A 19,694-nucleotide genomic window follows, 5' to 3' on the forward strand; every position below is an offset into this window, starting at 1 on the left:
TATAAGTTAGCAGCTATTATCATGCATCTTCAGAGTTGTTTTGTGAACATTCAACATTCTACTATTAAACTACAAAAAAATGGAAGATTTTGCAACGAATATAAAACTTATATTGAGCGTCGAAAGATTTTCCCGGTTTTTTCCCGATTCGCCTTTCAATCCCTAATCGCCCCATTTTACCGGTACGTTAAAACTGACCGACTGGATATATGTTAATATTTAAGATTGGTTTTACACGTTCATCTCGTCCATTTTATTTTCAATTTTTATGAAATCCTTCTTTCCTTATTTTATCCTTATTTAATAGATATAAACGTTAGAAATATATCTATTAAATAAGGAGCAAGTTGAAATTTTGTTCACCTGTAAATAGCAAACTATCGTTGGAAAACTAACCGAAATAGCGCTAGTGTATGAAATGGAAATTATATTATGAATATAGCAGTTTTAAACAGAGTGAAGTCTGCTGGGTTAAAAAAAAAATATTTTTCGTGAATTGTGTAGTTTAAAAAATATGCAGTACTTAAAATCTGAAATATTTATTTTTGTGACTATTTACGTAAAGTGTTTCTATGCTTATTAATTTAATATCCTACTTTAACAGGCTATGGCGCGTTAAGTCTTTCCACTTGCTACTCTAGCACTACATGACTGGCTCCCTTTCAGCGAACACTTTTCAATACACTGAGATGGACCTCCTTACTTCTACCCTCCATATTTTCCTTATATAAAGTATGCGGTCGTGGTCGTCGTTCAGTATCATTGCTGAGAGCAGATGCTATGCGCCTCACCAGTAATCGCCACTTCACCCGGCTGGTGAGCCTGGTGTAGGTACTCATGCAAACAACCGCCAACTGCCGACTTGAATTGGTCGGTCTATCGCATACGCAACCTTTTCACGCGGTCTGGTGCCTTCTACTTTGCCATGAACGATAAGGCGTTCAAGTCATTTCCTCACTGAGAGATATTTCCAAAAAATGATAGTATGTGCCCATGCACGAGCGCCGAAAGATGCTGCTTAATGCCGAATTCTTGAAGAATGGAGATATTGGTTCGAAGTTCGGTCCATAAAATACCAAGCATTCGTCTCCGGCATAACATCTTCAGAGCATCGACCTTCTTTTATTCGATCTGCTGAAAGTCCACGTCCATGATTACATATGACTTTTTGGCGGGAACGCCAGGAGTGAAGTTGTGTGATTTGTTTTATTTTGTCTATTTAGTGTTTCTTCAGGTTTCAATGTGTAATAACGGTGGTTTATTAACTGCTTAATATCTGTGAAAGTGCACAAATGTGGGAAAATGAGACAAAGCCGCTGGACGTAGCTTCTCAGGATCCTCCAGAAAGTCCATTGAACAAATCTCAGTAAATGACCACCATTTTACTGATATTATATTTCATTCCGTATCATCTCTTCTAGTTTTTTTTAAATTTCGTCCCAGTTGATTAATGTATCAAACTATTTCATTTTTAATAATTTTATTTTTCATAAAAATAAGAATATTAATTATAATAAGACGTGACCTAAAGGTCTTAGTTACCAGGCCATAAAATCCCTTTAAAAAAAAGGTACATACTTATAGGCAAAGGAAATTCCATAGATTATACTCATATTCCTCTAATATATTGAGGGAAATTCATTAAAAAGCTGAAATAGGTACAGTATTATGATTAGTGCTATCGTTAAATGCTTAGCGTTATAATTATAAAGATATAATGGATAACTGCGACTCTACACCAACTCAGGGTACAAAACGTAAGTATAATTATTAACTTGCGATAATAACCAATACGTTAGAAACGTTCATAACATATGGACTCACAGATTTTATATTTATCAATTACAGCTTCATATGATCCTGGTTGGAATGACCCTCCCAAACTCTCTTATAATGGACAGCAACCAACGCCGAATAGACCACGAAACTTTTTGAATAAGAGAGTTGCATTCCCTCTATCAAATACTCCTTCAAGCACCCCTGCCCCTCAGCCTGTGAACTTACCTCCAATGCCCACATTAATTCCACCTGTGCCACCGATACAAAGTATGCGTCAGCCTACACAAAATGAAGAGATTGAAATTGACAGCAATAACACACTCAAGGAAGTTAAAGATATTTTATTAGAATTTTTGGAAAGTAGTTCTGAGCTGGGACCAAAAGGGAATGATATCAAAAGACGAATAAGTGTAATGGAGGATATGTGGATTAGTGGAAAATTAAATAAAAGCATACATATACAGATGAAGGAATTGGCTTATGGTAAGAAATATTAAAATTGAGGGTTGTACTTTGTGGATTTTGTAGTTATAAATATATAAAGCAGTTATGGACTTTCAGGCCCATAACTACTATTTCTTACTGCATACTTGTTTCTCTATCTCTGTGGTCGAAGGACAAAACTCATAGAAAACTTATACATTATTGTCCAATTTTTTGGACTTTAATGAAACTTTTAAATGAAAAATATATGTGAATAGAAAACAAGTAAATTCACTGCAAATTGATTGCAAACTAAATTTATGTTTCTGTGGACATGAAGATGATTTCTGCCGCATTCCAATGTAGCATTCCACTATAATTAAAATTAGACTAGTAAATTTTTCATACCACTTAGATCACTACTACTGCCCAATCCTTTTCCCCTGAAAAGACACAGCAAAGGATACAGCTTTTTTTATTGCTTAAATGGACAGACGCCTCGCAAATTACAGTAGCCTCTAATGTTAAGTGATTATCGAAGCCCACCAAAATCAACAATGTGATTGCAGTCACCCATAAGTCACCCTTAAGGCATAAGTTCGAAGTTTACATGTATAATAAGTATACAATGGCTGCCCCGCCTTCAAATTGAAATACAATACAACTTCATGGCAGAAGAGGACAGGATGGTGGTACCTTCTCCTGTGGGTTCACAAGACATCCTACCACCAGTAATGACCACCGCCTACATGTGAAACTATTTAGCTATCTGTAAATTATCTGGTGTTTCTCTGGATACTCCCAGATATCTGGTGTAGCAGAGTAAAGAAATTTCAATGACAGACATTCTATGTTGACTCAATGTGCACAATAATTTTATCTCTATGTTGTTACTACTTTTCAGCGATCAGAGATGACCAGCCAAACAAAGCAGATGAGATTCACAGGGCTTTGATGGTGGACCATGTGAGCGGAGTTGGAAGTTGGATGCCAGGCATCAAACAGCTTATTCATCATTGTGTAGCAAAATCAGAATTATTAGCATTTGATAAGGAATGATTCAATTATCTATCTGACATTTCATCTTCACTCTTCTAAACTTATAAAGCAAATAAAAAAATATTTTTCAAGTGAGCATGCATAAAATGCTATCTGTATTTTGATAATATCCTGAAATGTATTCAATATTGATAATTAATTCATTGAAGTACATTATTATGTTAGAAAAAATTGTATACACATTTGTTTTGTCTGTGATAATTATAATCGCCAGATGATTATTTAAATTTAATTTTGATAATTGCATGCTAGTCCATTGTTTATTAATAATTAATATTAATGAAATAAATATATTTCATAAGCGACAGTATGTGATTAGTTTTATATTAAGCAATATCGTTTTACACAATATTTAAGTTACTGTACGTGTAATATGAATCATAATAAAATATTTTTAATGTGTCTTCATTGATTTATTATAATTTTAACTTTTATAAACCCAGATAGAAAAAAATAATACATTATTTCATAAATACTTTTTGATTAACTTTATGAAACTAAAACAAAATCTTTCAAAATCATTTATATTCCTCGTTTGATAGGCTTTGGTGCTACAGTAACTCTAACTGGTTTACAAAGCTCTACTAGTTGTGGTGGTTCTCTGCCACCGCCTTCTTCGACCGCTAGGCATATAGAAATGTCCACTCCACATGGTTCTGACCACACTCCATGTGAAATTAAAACTTTAGTCAGCAAACGCAAGTTTTGCGTTCCATCCTCATCTGTAACAAAAATAATGGCTTTAAAAAAGAAGATATTCTCCAGACCACCAATCGGGAGACTTAAGTTTATTTTTTTTTTGGAACCAATTTTTTAAATGAAATACGTACTTAGCAAATGTTTATGATTGACTTCCACGATGAAGGAATAACATCGCGCAATAAAAATGAAACCCACAAAATTATTATTTGCGTAATTACTGGTGGTAGGACATCTTGTGAGTCCGAACGGGTACTACCACCCCACCTATTTCTGCCGTGAAGCAGTAATGCGTTTCAGTTTGAAGGGTAGGGCAGCCGTTGTAACTATACAAATACCTTAGAACTCATATCTCAAGGTGGGCGGCGGCATTTACGTTGTAGATGTCTATGGGCTTCAGTAACCACTTAACATCAGTGTGCTTAGTGCGAGTTTTTTAACGTTCTCGATAGCGTAAAAGTTAACCCAATTTTGTATGCAGTTGGAACAGCGCCCCTAGCGGCAAACATACGCAAACGATCCCATTCGATACAAATATGAGCTAACTTTTACGCTATCGAGAACGTTAAAAAACTCGCACTAAGCACACAGGTGGGACGTGAGGTCGTCCATCCATTTAAGCAATAAAAAAAAAGGTGTGTTTGAGAAGGCAGGCTGATTACACAACTCTACAAAAAAAATTCGTTCTTTGCCCTAACGTTTATACTAGGTTTTTCCGGTTAATTATTCACAAAAACGAAAATAAAATAGTTTTTTTTTATATAAACTTTGCTTTTGTGATAGTTATAGTAATAATACTCATTTTTAATTTTTTTTATAAATTTTAATTATTTTTAATATTTTCAAAAAAACCGCGCTATGAGAGTGGGGTGTTTACACAGTGCCACTAGATGGCACTCGAGTAATAAACAACGATCAGGTGTTTTGTACAAGCCCAGAAAAACTTAAAATGTCACAAAAGTGTAAATACGATGCTGATGCATTTTGTTTCATATGTGGTTAATTTATTAAAGTTCAAAAGCAAACTGTTTCATGCCATGTATTTTTTTTTCGCCTAATTACTATCTAAAATATCGAAATTTTATGCTTCGCAAAGTCAAATTTGGTGTTGACCCGTGTTATCTATGAGATGTTTACTTTGGTCGTGATGGTCGAGCGGCCGGAGGTGGTCCCGGGGCGGCAGCAGCGCGTGCACCCGGCGGTCCGGGTAGGCCACGCGCACGCGCAGCGCGTCCGCACAGCGCACGCGCGTCACCTCGGCCTCCAGCGCCACGCCGGCCACGAGCCCCGCGCTGAACCGCACCACCAAGTCGTTGTCGGCGGCCGGCTCCACTATGCTAGCTTTGCACATCACGATCTTAAACAGATAATCGATTTACAGAGCTCAACCAAGAAAGAAGATAACACACACTGAAGTTTTTTTTAAGGGATTTTATGACCTGGTAACTAAGACCTTTAAGTCAAATCTTATTTTAATTTTAATGAATACTTTTTTGAAGAATGATAATACGAAATGAAATCGAAACGAAGTGAAATGAAAACGAAATGTAATGAAATGTGATGAGATGACATGGGATGAAATATTATAATCTCAGTAAAATGGTGGTCATTTACTGAGACTCTTTCAGTGGACTTTTTGGAGGATCCCGAGAAGTTAGATGCAGCGGATTTTTTTCTATTTCCCACATTTGTGCACCTTCACAGATACTAAACAGTTAATAAACCACCATTATTACACATTTAAACCTGAAGAAACACTAAATAGACAAAATAAAGCAAATCACACAACTTCACTTCTCGCGTTCCCGCCAAAAAGTCCACATTTAAGTTACAGATCGTTTAGCTACAGATTAGAAGTAGCCCTGAAACTGCGATACTTTAAGACAAATATTTTTTCTGTATGGAAACTACCGACATTTTGTAGCGTATGCCCCTAAACTTGTATGTTGTTTTGTAGGCAGACGAGCATACCGTCCAACTGATGGTAAGCGGTTACCGTCGCTCATGGACATCAGCAATGCCAGGGGCAGTCAAGCCGCTGCCTACCATTAAGTGCTGTCTCCGCAAGCCTCGTTTGAAGAAGGACATGTCGTAGCGCTCGGGATACACCTTGGAGGGTAGTTTATTCCAAAAAATTTAGAAACGCATTGTCGATGAACGCAGCGGTTCCTAATAATATGGATGAATCATGTAGCGAATTTACAATAGCCACTTCAATGAAAACTGTTAACGCCTAAACTAAAATTTAAGGAGCAATATTGAAAATTTTATGTTTACCTACACCAATTACACTTTAACAAATCGTCGTGCCAAGCTAACTTGCTCGCAACATAAAAATTAAGAAAAAACTTGTATACAGAAAATACAAATTTCTTAGATGGATGGAAGAACTCACAGCGCACCTGGTGTTAAGTGGTTACTGGAGCCCATAGACATCTACGACGTAAACGCGCCACCCACCTCGAGATAAAAGTTCTAAGGTCTCAAGTATAGTTAGAACGGTTGCCCCACCCTCGCATTGCTGCTTCACGGCAGAAATAGGTAGAGATCGATTTGGAATTTTTATTTAAGAAACCCAAGCATCCAACAAAAACGTATTTCGAACTTTAACTATTTCAGTGTCACGTTTGTACGCGGCCCGTCTTATGATAGCACACAATGGTAGTTTTCCAATTACAGCACAAGAGCGCATTATGCGGCATAATGCTCAACGTTGAATGTTCCAACTACAGCGACGCTTCGCACAATCGAGCGCTCTCAAAAGTACTGCCCTCGCGTGATACTCGCAATCGATACCGACTCAGTGACAGAAAATTGACAAGTGTTTTTTCTTTAAGTTGGCATTGATCGAAATTTTGTTTTTAATATCGTTAGTAATATTATTTAATGTTGAAAAAAATGGTAAGGCTTTCGTTTCGTCGTAGTTTCTTAGAAATAATCAATGTTAATTAAAACTGTGCTAACTTAGCGCACTCTGCTGATGCATTTGAAAACTAATTCACGTTCCAATTAAGCTTCAGCGTAATTCGGCATTGTGCGTCACTGAGTCGCATTATGCTCTGTAATTGGAAAACTACCAGCGATTGTCTGAGCGTACCTTAAGGTTAGGTTTGGGTATGACCGGCAGCGGCGCGGACAGTAGGAGCGGGTGGATGCTCCTCGCCAGCGCGGCCGGCTTGTTGTCCGCGTTCATCGACAGCTGACGGAACACTGCTATCGTGAACGGATCCGGCTCTACACCTGGACAATACAACGGTCAAACTTCAATACGCTCTCTAAAGCTGTGACAGTCCAGTTTGAAGACATTGCACCGATGCCATTTAACGCGTTGACTGTCTTGTATGTTCCCTGTTCACGCCGGCCGTTCTATTTACTGAAATACCGTAATCTATGAAGTCTTATTGAATTTACCTGCGGAAGCCAGCATTCTGTCCAACACTTCGGCGTGGTGCGTGAGAGCTGCGACGGCCGACAGCGCGGCGGTGTTGCCAGCTGCAGCGACCCCGCCGCTAGTGTTGCCAGCCGCGCTCTGCTGCACGGCGGCGCACAGGCGGGCGGCGCACACTCGCAGCGCCAGCTGCCAAACGCACGCATTGTCCTGTTCGGACATCCCGCTAAACTGATGTTGAAGCCTGTAGAATGTAATTTTTTTTCTCCTATTTATGCCGAAAGTTCGGTTTTTCTCCCGCTGTACAGGGAAGAAAGTCTAACTTTTCCTCCCGCTGTACAGGGAAGAAAGTGGAACTTTTCCTCCCTGGGCAGTGACAAGTGCGCATGCGCGTTAGTGTTTACGTCTGCTCTCACACACCTAAAATTCTCCGCCATTGTTGTGCTCGGGTAATTTGCAATATTGTGTTTAGTGTAAAAGTGAAATAAACAAAAGGCAATAAAATTTTAAAGTGAAGTATTAAACAAAAATGAATCATTCATCAGTTCATCAGACAGTTCTTATTCAATTAGTAGTAGTTTATTTCAAAATTAAACAACAGTTAAATGTTTTTTTATGGGTATGGGGGGGGGGCTGCCCCCCCCTACAGACCGCCAGGCCTTCGCCCCTGGACCCCGGCTCGGTACTCCACGAGCTTTCGGGCTGGTAGGAGAAAAAATTGTATATGTTCCGCGGGAGAAAAGTAGGCCATCTCATCCCACGTGTTTGCCAGTCGCAATTTTACACGCAATGTACTATATTTTTATTGATGCTCGACTTGTATCCGTAAATTTGAAAGATAACCCTCCGTATCGTTAATATTTCGAATAATTGGTATTTATATTTCGAAATTGATTGAACAATTTAGGTATATATAGGATCGAAAGTTTTTATAATTCCTTTGAAAGTAACAAAACAAACCCAAAATATTTAACATTGGTTATATACGGCATACGAGCATACGGCCCACCTAATGCGTAAGCGGTTAGCATCGCTCAATGACGTCAGCAATCCCAAGGGCAGAGCCAAACCGCTGTCTACCTGACTAGTATATGTGTATTTTTTTATTATTATTATTTAGCACAACAGATTTTACACGTGCACGTGCGTACTATCGTTTTACGTTTTATGTAATGATGGAGGCTACCGACCGGAGACAGTCTGCGTGCAGGGAGCGCAGCGCGTGCTGCGGCGGCGCGGCGCACTGCAGCGCGTCATGCAGCGCCCGCACGCAGCGCGCGAACAGTGCCGTCCGCTGCGCCGCGCCGCACACCGCCGGCTCCATCTCCGACAACCTGACAACAATTTGCAATGTAAAACATCTATTTTTTTTAAAGTAATTTTTTGACCTGGTAACTAGGACCTTTAAGGTCATGTCTTATTTTAATTTATATTCTTACTTTTATGAAAAATGACGAAATGAAATGAATGATTAATTTGAGACATTAATCAACTGGGATGAAATGAAATGAAATGAGATGTAATATAATCTCAGTAAAATGGTGGTCATTTACTGAGACTTTTTCAGTGGACTTTTTGTAAGATCCCGAGAAGTTACGTCCAAAGGCTTTATTTTATTTTCCCACATATGTGCACAGATACTAAATAGTTAATAAACCACAGTTATTACACATTGAAAACTGAAGAAACAGTAAATAGACAAAATAAAACAAATCACACAACTTCACTCCTCGCGTTACCGCCAAAAAGTCTGTAAAACATCTATAGCCGACAGTATTTCCACTTTAATGATTTCCTTTCCCCACTCCTCAATTCAAATTTCCCCTTCTCAGGGCTTTAACCTTAACATTTAAGGGCATGAAAAATAGATGTTGATGACAGGTGAATTTTATACATTAGATAAATATACATGGGCGCAAAACCGCCATTATTGGGAATATTTAACATGATTTAAAGCTTCAAAGCGCTTTCCCGTGTATTGTGTATATGCCATTGATTATTTGTTAAAGTAGAGAAGCGTTAAACCGCTTTAAAGCGCTTTCCCGTGTAATGTGTATAAGCCATTGATTACTTGTTAAAGTAGAGAAGCGTTAAACCGCTTTAAAGCGCTTTCCCGTGTATTGTGTATAAGCCATTGATTACTTGTTAAAGTAGAGAAGCGTTAAACCGCTTTAAAGCGCTTTCCCGTGTATTGTGTATAAGCCATTGATTACTTGTTAAAGTAGAGAAGCGTTAAACCGCTTTCCCGTGTATTATGTATAAGCCATTGATTACTTGTTAAAGTAGAGAAGCGTTAAACCGCTTTAAAGCGCTTTCCCGTGTAATGTGTATAAGCCATTGATTACTTGTTAAAGTAGAGAAGCGTTAAACCGCTTTAAAGCGCTTTCCCGTGTATTATGTATAAGCCATTGATTACTTGTTAAAGTAGAGAAGCGTTAAACCGCTTTAAAGCGCTTTCCCGTGTATTGTGTATAAGCCATTGATTACTTGTTAAAGTAGAGAAGCGTTAAACCGCTTTAAAGCACTTTCCCGTGTATTGTGTATAAACCATTGATTACTTGTTAAGTTGTTCCTCGGCCGAGCGCAGCATGTTCAGCCTCACGGCGGTGGAGAGGGTCCCGTTGTCGATGTGCTGCAGCACGCAGTCGAAGAACCGTCTCACGGCGCTGTCGTCCATCGCAGCCTCTATCTTCTCCGCGCTTGATTGCTGTTCGCCTAAAGTACATCAGTGATATATAAGTAAATATGATTAAGATTGGTGTTAAGTAGTTACCGAAGTCTATAAACATCACAACGTGAGTATCGCTTTTTTACTGGTGGTAGGACCTACATACATTTACGTTGTGGATGTCTATGGGCTCCAATAACCACTTAACACCAGGTGGGCTGTGAGCTCGTCCACCCATCTAAGCAAAAAAAAAACATCTGTATAACCTCAAAAGGCCTAATTAATAAAATTTCATAGCACCACACGTCCTACCACCGTAATCCTCGTGACTCCTCGAAAGGCTCGTGTATCGTGTGTATGACTAACCGATGGGCAGATGCGGCACGAGATGAGGCATGGTGTCCCGCAGATACGTGTAATGCTTGATGGTGTGCTCCTCGAACAGCGGCAGCATGGTGGTGCAGTGCTGCGCCGCGTTCAACACCAGGATCAAAACGCACATATCTATTATGGACTAGTTAAGGATATTAGCTTCAAGCGAAAACTATCTTAAACATACAGCTATTAAGGTTCCTTTTTTTTTTAAATTCAAATTATACAATCTGTCATTAAAACACTATTCAATACACAACATAAGTACTGTCATCATCATTTTTGTTTCAAAATTTAGAATTTGTCGATTTGTGTGTGTGACTTTGATCATAATAATTGGTTTATTTCATTCGAAAACAGAATCGTGTAGTACAATAGTATACTTGAGCCATGCTTTGTATCAGGAAATTATGCCCTTCCTTTTACCTAGCCTTTCCTAAAGTTGACGATAACGCCCCCCTGTGGGCGCTGCAGGCCTAAAGGGGAGCGGTAACAGATCCAGAAAAAAATGGGAGCGTTGTGCAGAAGCTTGAGAGGCGATTTGTAATTTCATCTAAGAGGACTCTTATACACCGACTAAACTTTCACTATAGAGGTTTTTAGGTATGTGAAAAAATGGGGGCGCTAAAGAATAATTTATTCTCAAAGTAGGCAAAGGGCAGTAGACAAAATAAGTTTGGGAACCCCAGTTCTAACCTATGTAAACTAACCTAATTTTTTTTTTTTTACATTACAACCAGCTTTGTAAAAATTAGTATATATGATGGTAATATAGAAAACATGCGTTAAGTTGCTGCGAACCTGCACAGAGGGATACCAGCTTTCTGTCTATTTCTAAGGCAAAAAAAAACATGCGATCGACATTATTGTAGCTTCAAGCACACCAATCACTGCATCACTCGAGTAACTAATACTAAATAAAGAGACTTTTTGGCGGGAACGCGAGGACTGAAGTAGTGTGATTTGTTTTACTTTGTCTATTTTTTTTTTCAGGTTTAAATGTGTAATAACGGTGGTTTATTAACTGTTTAGTATCTAAAAGTGCACAAATGTGGGAAAATGAAACAAAGCCGCTGGACGTAACTTCTCGGGATCCTCCAAAAAGTCCACTGAAAAAATCTCAGTAAATCACAACCATTTTACAGAGATTAACCCCATATCATCTCATCTCATTTTATTTTATTTCATCCCAGTTGATTAATGTCTCCAATTAATCATCTTCATTTCATTTTATTTCACTCCATATTATCATTTTTCAAAACAATAAGAATATAAATTAAAATAAGACATGACCTAAAGGTCTTAGTTACCAGGTCATAAAATCCCTTAAAAAAAACACTAAATAAAGAACTGATTGGGAATTTTGTATGTCTCTAAAATTAATATTGTTCAAAGGATACAAGCTGGATCCTCAACATCTGGCTCAGGCATGTCGAAGAAAGGGTGCACGGCCAGCAGCCTCGTGGTCAGCGGCAGCACCAGGGTCGCGTGCGAGCTGCCCAGCCGCTGCACGCAACGGAATGTCGAACGCTTATCCTGAACAATAACACAACGGACACTTTTTACTGGTGGTAGGACCTCTTGTTGGTCCGCACGGGTAGGCACTACCACCCCGTCTATTTCTGCCGTGAAGCAGTAATGCGTTTCGGTTTGAAGGGTGGGGCAGCCGTTGTAACTATACTTGAGACCTTAGAACTTATATCTCAAGGTGGGTGGCGCATTTATGTTGTAGATGTCTATGGGCTCCAGTAACAACTTAACACCAGGTGGGCTGTGAGCTCGTTCACTCATTTAAGCAATAAAAAAAACTAATTCTTTTTCTCAGTCGTTTGCACTCTTGGGTGGTCGTGGTCATCAGTTCGGGTAGTGGAGCGCTTCATAAGACATCGCCATTCCTCGTGTACCGCGACCTTGTACAATACATACTTAAAAACATGAGTGGATGATTATGAGTTAAGTACCATTTTTAAGATTTTTGAGTTTTAACATTGAATGAAGGTGTTATGTGACAATAAAATATATTAGACCTTAAAACCCCTGGCATTAAAGGCAATTTTTAGATATTGCATGTGATGAAGTTATGTACGAAAAAAAAGTACAATTAACAAAAGTTTGTTGCCAAAGTTTATCATATGTCCTTCATCCATCATGTCTCAAATTATATGTATACGTTTAAATACATACATATTTAGATATTACACATCCAGACAAAGGGCACATAAACATATCCATCACACGAATGTTTGCCCGATGTGGGAATTGAACCCAAGACATTCTAGCCAGCACTCAGCATTAACTACTGTGCCAAGTCAGTCATTCACTAAAAGGAACTACTACAAAAACATACATCTCTTTCACATTGATGTTTATAATCAAAACATTACCCTAGTACTCTTATCAAGTAATTTAATAATAGCTATACCTGTGGATATCTTTTGAGATTCTCCAGAATTTTATCAATGCACATCTCCAGGCATGTTTTGGACGCGACTGTACACGAGCCCAGCAGTCTGTGTAGACCTTCCCTGACGTCCATTGAATAATCCTAAAACCAAAGTTCTATTATTTTCCAGTAAAAACTAAATTGCCCTTTTTCGTAGAAAGAGGTGAAGTTTGATGGTGGCAGATTTCTGTTTAGTTACTTAGGAAAAAAATTAGAAAATAACTTTCATTCTCTCTCTTTCTCTCGCCTTCTCTCTCTCTTTCTCTCGCCTTCTCTCTCTCTCTCTCTCTCTCTCTGCCATCAGGGAAAAGTGGTAATAGATGTCGTAGAGTCGCAGTTGTATTAATCACTGCTCCACCATCCATGAAAACGGAGCGCATGAGTTCTTCCTGAACAAACCAAGCAGGAGGGTGACTTGCGGGCTTCATAGCATCACAAGGACTGTGTGGCGACTCACTTACCCGCCACTTCATACCACTACTTGGGCAACCGCCTTTCAATTTTGGTAAAATCGCTGTCGCTTATGATTTTAGGCCAATCATACGCTATTTTTGTTCGGAACAGGTTCGGAGATGCTTCTTTACTTGCGTTTATTTAGAGTTACTTATGTGCTAATTTACCTATATTGTACATAAATCCAATCTTATATACAATATACGTAACCTAAAAGGCATAACAATATTCATTTTCTCTGTGCTACCTATCTTCCGAGTCAATGCCTAGACAATCTAGCCAGTTGAAGCAGCTTAACTACGGCTGCTCCTACAACTGTATTACAAATAGACTATTATCAGCTTCTAGTATCTCCGGGACTGACCTCCAAGGCTCCTAGTATGGTCTCCAGTAGGTCTTCTCTAAGTACGATATGATGCGAGATCCTCGTGAGGGCGTCGATGGCTCGCAGCCGCACTTCCTCGATCTCGTCATTGAACATGTCCACCAAAAAGTCGAGGGAGGTGGTCGCGAACACCGGGTTTTCTAGTGAGAGTTGACACAATGCTTCGACGGCTGCCGTGCGCACCTCTGGGAACATAAAGAACAATTAGAACAAATTATTACGTTGAAAACAATAATTAAATTCGATTATAAAAAATATTGTAAATCTTACAAGCCTTTATTTGTTATAGAAAAATTGATTAAATTTTATCACTTTGGGGTTTCTGAAAATATACTTTTTTTTAAATAAAGCCTGCGATGCTTAATATGTTATTGTCATCTACAGGAGCAATGAAAAACTAATCGAAGCGTAGCCATCTAGTGGCCGACGCCCATAAACATTTTTGTTGAGTGCTTGAGTTGCTTATCTATAACTAAATTATGTGTATTATCTATGCTCTGACCCATGAGTTCGTCCTCGAGTCCGTGCACAAAGGCGCCGGCCGCCCCGCCCGGCAGCAGCTGCACGGCGGCGGACGGCACCAGCGCGCCGGGCGCGTCGTCCGCCCAGCGCCGCCCGCTCGCCCACGCGCCGCTGCGGACCAGCTCCGCGCCGCGCTCGTGTGCTGTGCGCTTTTTCTGTATTATATTCAATTTACACTATAATTAAATGTGAATTAGATATGAGATAAAGCTAATGAGACCAAGGAAGGCTGCTTCCATGATCACGGTACAAACGCCACGCATATGCCTGGTGTTTTAACAAATAAATCACATTAAGACGTGGTCGAATTGACACGCGATATAATGATATTATGAATATAATGATATCAAATACGCCAGAATGAATGAGTACAATCAAAGACTTAATTGCGTTTTCTGTAATATAAATAAGAAAACAACATTTAAAGCCCTTAATCTGTATTTAAATTAATATTTTAAGCAGTATTATTATACTACTAGCTGTACCCGTCCGCTTCGCTAGGCATTTAAAATTAATATTATTATTTCTCACCCTCCAAAAAGATTCTTATCATTAACGCCCCCACAACTGGTGTAGGGAGTCCAACGCTCATATAAATATTAGCCTATCCATTAAGTACATGTATTTTCTACATGGATACCAAGTTTCAAGTCAATCGAATATATGGTTCAGTAATTATAACGGAACATCCGTAAAAGCCACTATAGATTTATAGATATAGATGCAAAACTGAACAAGTCACTTCATGGAATGACAGGTGAGTGCTTCCGTGCTCAGAAAAATCTAAAAAACTAAAAGAGCTTTAAAGGTTTTTCTTTACATGAATATTATAAGCGTTTTTGTGTGCGTTTCTAATCCATATAATGTCTGAACATATTTAAATGTGTATTTCAATGGTATATTTAGTGTTGGTTCCGTAATCACCTTCATGTTACTCATTAGTTGTTTATCGAGGGTCTGCAACAGGAAGCGATCGGAAACGGCGCGCGTGGTGCCGAGCAGCGTGCAGGCGAGCGCTCGCACTTGCATGCATAGATCGTTCACGGCCGAACATATGCGAACAAAAGCGTCATCGACCATTCGTATCGTGGTCTCGTCATCTTGTAACGTTATTACACTGAAAATAACAAAAAAAAAATCCTCAAATTCATTGTTCTGAGATGTATTGGAGAGGCACACATTATATATTTTGTTGTTGTTGTTTTGTTTATTGTTGGGTTTGTAATTGTGATTAAACAATTATCACTTACATACGAATCTATATACGATTAAGATTATTTCACTTAATTATAATCAATTAATAATAACATTAAAAAACGTTTGAAATAGAACTTAAAAGTTATGGTGATCATGAATCATGTAAACAATGTAAGACTTTTATTGCAAAGAAAGTCAATAACATTATTTAAAAAAAAAAACGAGTGTTGTTTTACATACTTTTTGACTATAAAAATAAACTCTCCTGGTGGCTCTCGAAGGGAGCGACAGTCTGGCAGACTTTTAAAATATTTTATATATACTTATTTATTTACTGAAATTTTTTATTCTTATTTACTTTTAATAAAAAAAAGTTGCCGACATATTAACTTTATTACAATTGCTTAATTAACACTAGATTTACCAGACCAGTCATTTTGACTGGTCGTGCAACTTCAATTCAAAATGACTACTACATTAAATATTTGCTTTCCAAATTGATGTTATAACTTTTGTAGGTATAAGTAGAGAATACATTTTATGAACTTAATTTTACTTTATATAATGTTAGTAACAAATATATTTTTTGTTATAACTATTTATACCAGAACCAGTCAAAATGACTGGTGCATGTTTCTAGGAAGAAATGTATGATTTCGGGAGAATCATGAGACCGTGAAAATACAAATAGTGCCCATGCTTCTTTTGTTCATTACGTTATCGTTATCGAGCCGATTTAGGCGATTACGGTATCTATACGATTTTTTTACGAGTACTTAGTCCAAGCGATCTCCAAACGTAATCATTCATCTTTACCCATACAGTGACACGTAATAAACATTTATGAGTATTTGAAAAATATTCAAATATATGTTGTTCAGCAAGTAGCCTGCATATCCTTAGCCCCTAAAAATGTCAAAACGAAAATTTGTACAGAGCTAGAAGCCTCTCGAGTTTTGGGGAAAACCTGGATAATCACGCAAGAAAAATTGAAGGCATTTCTTGTAATATTGTACGCACGTGGGGCATACGAAGGAAATACTTTGAGACTTCAATATTTGTGGAATAAAAAATGGGGACCATCATTTTTTTCTAGCACTATGAGTAGACGAGATTTTACAGATATTTTACGATACATTCGGTTCGATAAAAGAAATCAGAGGAGTCAACGTTTGCAAACAGACAAGTTCGCTTTAGTCTCAGCAGTTTGGGATAAATTTATTGAAAACAGTCAAAATTGCTTCAAACCGGGAGCTTCTATTACTGTGGATGAGCAACTTTTTCCAACGAAGGCCAGATGCAGATTTACTTAGTATATGCCAAACAAACCCCATAAATTTGGCATCAAATTTTGGTTAGCGTCTGATGTAGAAACAAAATATGTGGTAATAAAAAAGTACTTTTACTAAGTACAAAACATAAAAACATCAAAATTGATAAAGCAGCTAAAAAATACCTGAAACTGTATTGTTTTATAATAAAACTAAATTTGGCGTCGATGTGACTGATCAAATGGCACGAAAATATACGGTGAAGTCTGGTTGCAGAAGGTGGCCACTTCAAGTGTTTTTCAATATTTTAGATTTAGCCGGAATAAATAGCTGGATATTATACAAAAACACAACAGGAAAATATCTCACGGAAAGACTTTCTGTTTCGATTAGCAGAAGAACTTGCTTCAGAATATCAGACTTCAAGGCAAAAACTACACGAAGCTGATATATCAACTACCGCTGGCACGGTTTCTGTGCGCAAATGGTGTCAAATACGATATTGCAATAACAATAAGACTACAAATATTTGCAATAAATGCAAGAAAAGTCTATGCGGAAAGTGTACAAAAAGCAAAATCTACATCTGTAGAAATTGTGAGCGATAAACTGTAAAAATTAAGTGTTTTGTTATTTGAAAATGTCCATAAATCCATTTTTGTATAAAAATTTATATTGTTGAATTCTTTTTACCATTTTTTAAGAGTGAATAAAGACTGGAAACTCAGTTAAGCATTTTTTTATACACCAGTCATATTGACTGGTTATGGTAGAAATACGTATATTTAAATGGCTGGTAAATCTAGTGTTAAAGATGGTGGGCATTCAAATGTGCAATCTATTATTCTACAAACTTTAGGTAATAATAGCTTTACAAGTTAGTGTGTGAACTAATAAATTTAAAATTAAAGAATAAAAAAAAAAAAATTAGAGTACTTACTTTTCTGGGTATTTATTTCCAAGTACCCAAATCAACTTTAGGGCAACTTCTCTTACTATTTCATAGTCATCGGACAGAGCAACACAAACATGTTCGTACAAATTAGATCCTAAGATCTGTCCTCTTTGATGAAGTGTTAACAGTGCTTGAAATGCTTCACAACGCACTCTGGCATCCTAAATTAAAAAAGTTTTTAAACAGAAAGTTTTCAATCCTAACTCTGCTTACCTGATATTTTGTATGTTAATAAACTATGTGATTTATATATTTATTTTCTATGAGTAATAATTAAAGTGATGCATGGTGTTTGAAATAATGTATTTATATTACTTCTTTGTTTTCTTTTTATTCAGCAGTTTATAATAACTATGCAGTCAAAACATTTAAATTATTGTACTATAAAATATGACTATACAGCTACACCAAATTATGAATATACAATATACCTCAGAATTAGAATAATCTCCAAGAAGTTTTACAATAGCTTCAGCCTCTGCTGTCATCTCAGATGTTCTATCAGAGTCCGGATGTATAGGGTACAACTCACTGATGAGCTGTAGACACCTACATTTCACCTGATGGCTAGTATCTTTCAAATTGTCTTTAGCAACACCAACTAGCCTCATCATTAAAATTTTATCGTCACTCAATTTCTTGGCAAGTTTTGTCAGTGTTGCTATTCCTTGACCGATAACCTGTAGAAAAAAATCTATCAAATATCAGCAGCAAAAACCTTACCAAACAAAAGAAAAGCATTACTACTACATTATTTACTAATTTATCTGCTTTAAAGAAGTAAAGACATAACATTATTTGTTAATTTGAATAGATTGTTTTGATCACATCCAGTATTTCTACAGTTTTCGTGATTTTTAGATATATTTAAAACTAGTTTTAAGGATGACTCTGAACACTAAAATTGTAATTTATTCTAAAAGTCAAAAACAATAGAATGTAAATGTAAAAGCAGTATTATTTACGTTGTGTCTTTAACACTTCAGGCAATTGCAATGTACAGAAAATTATAACATAATACATAAAAAAAAAACTTTGTAAAATAGTAAAATGTTGAGAATGTTGGAGCCTTAGGTACTGAGAAGGATTTATACTTTCCTGCTAACAATTGAAATTACAATCTCAAGTTTCAAAGAGGGTGGTGGAATTCACAGAGCATAAGAGCTCCAGTAAAACCTAAATGTGTGAACATTGAACCACTAACAGTCTATAACAAATACAAAAATATAATAAAATTACCTTGTGTGACGTTTCGTTTTTTATTAAATGTATGGTTTCATCTATCAAGTTATTCAAGTTTGCACAGGGAACCTCCAAGCCTATGTCACAAAAAAGCCATAGTATTTTTACTCTGACTACAGACTCTTCTTCCGACTGAAAATGTTTTGACAACTTCTTTATTGCTTCCTCTACGTCGGACTCTTGGAACTGAAGACAGTCGGATATTCTGAGTAAAAACTGCAACGCTTCATCGCTGGACTTGCATTTCTCTAGAAGACCCACAAAGGCAGCAGCAGAACTACCTATTAACGGCTTCTTTGCCAAATGCAGCTTCTTCGATGGTGGAGCATCCTTTGGTGTAAATATTGTAGTGAAGAGTTAGGTTAATTTCATTAGACATTTCACTTTCAAATATAGAAAACTATCTAACTGCATTATACTAACCTGAAATGATTTATTGTATTCTGCCAGGGCTCTCTTCTTTAAAACTGCAGCCATTTTATTAACAGTTCCAGATGGTGATTTCTGTAATGTAATGTATTTGTTTTTGTATAAAATTGGTGTTATGATTGGTAATAATAATCTATGGACCAAGCTTTCAAAACTACTCGTTAAAGTAGTCTGTGACCATCTATCACTGAAACTGAAGTTATGCCAGGACTTTTTGGCGGGAACGCGAGGAGTGAAGTTGTGTAATTTGTTTTATTTTGTCTATTTAGTGTTTCTTCAGGTTTAAATGTGTAATAATGTTGGTTTATTAACTGTTTAATATCTGTGAAAGTGCACAAATGTGGGAAAATGAAACAAAGTCGCTGGACGTAACTTTTCGGGATCCTCCAAAAAGTTCACTGAAAAAATC

The 19,694-nt window shown here is 37.3% G+C and overlaps 2 protein-coding genes across 2 annotated transcripts; one reads left to right on the top strand and one right to left on the bottom strand.

The window, feature by feature from the left end:
- Window positions 1-1,010: 1,010 nt before the first annotated feature.
- On the top strand, window positions 1,011-3,664 carry LOC101740123 (steroid receptor RNA activator 1). Its single transcript, XM_004922921.5, has 3 exons — window positions 1,011-1,757; window positions 1,849-2,262; window positions 3,107-3,664. The coding sequence occupies exons 1-3, from the start codon at window positions 1,718-1,720 to the stop codon at window positions 3,259-3,261; spliced, it is 609 nt and encodes a 202-aa protein (XP_004922978.1). The 5' UTR covers window positions 1,011-1,717; the 3' UTR covers window positions 3,262-3,664.
- LOC101739991 (integrator complex subunit 4) lies at window positions 3,653-19,455 on the bottom strand. The gene is made up of 16 exons (XM_004922920.3): window positions 19,280-19,455; window positions 18,854-19,186; window positions 18,046-18,294; window positions 17,600-17,775; window positions 15,116-15,308; window positions 14,172-14,346; window positions 13,649-13,854; window positions 12,811-12,933; window positions 11,789-11,924; window positions 10,383-10,520; window positions 9,907-10,063; window positions 8,539-8,682; window positions 7,372-7,592; window positions 7,058-7,200; window positions 5,098-5,317; window positions 3,653-3,983 (listed from the first exon to the last, which is right to left on the bottom strand). Exons 1-16 carry the CDS (start codon window positions 19,331-19,333, stop codon window positions 3,784-3,786), a joined length of 2,868 nt encoding a protein of 955 aa, XP_004922977.1. The 5' UTR covers window positions 19,334-19,455; the 3' UTR covers window positions 3,653-3,783.
- Window positions 19,456-19,694: the final 239 nt, after the last annotated feature.

This window comes from Bombyx mori, chromosome 15, assembly GCF_030269925.1.
Source record: "Bombyx mori chromosome 15, ASM3026992v2".
Classification (NCBI taxonomy): Eukaryota; Metazoa; Arthropoda; class Insecta; order Lepidoptera; family Bombycidae; genus Bombyx; species Bombyx mori.

What these genes read in the sequence shown, in the direction of transcription:
- LOC101740123 (XM_004922921.5), top strand. Translation starts at nt 1,718, where the DNA reads ATGGATAACTGCGACTCTACACCAACTCAGGGTACAAAAC. An exon ending in ACCAACTCAGGGTACAAAAC is followed by an intron (nt 1,758 to 1,848) that starts GTAAGTATAATT and finishes TATCAATTACAG; the next exon opens with CTTCATATGATCCTGGTTGG. An exon ending in GATGAAGGAATTGGCTTATG is followed by an intron (nt 2,263 to 3,106) that starts GTAAGAAATATT and finishes ACTACTTTTCAG; the next exon opens with CGATCAGAGATGACCAGCCA.
- LOC101739991 (XM_004922920.3), bottom strand. Translation starts at nt 19,333, where the DNA reads ATGGCTGCAGTTTTAAAGAAGAGAGCCCTGGCAGAATACAATAAATCA. An exon ending in AATACAATAAATCATTTCAG is followed by an intron (nt 19,187 to 19,279) that starts GTTAGTATAATG and finishes TTTACACCAAAG; the next exon opens with GATGCTCCACCATCGAAGAA. An exon ending in CAGAATGCTGGCTTCCGCAG is followed by an intron (nt 7,201 to 7,371) that starts GTAAATTCAATA and finishes TGTATTGTCCAG; the next exon opens with GTGTAGAGCCGGATCCGTTC.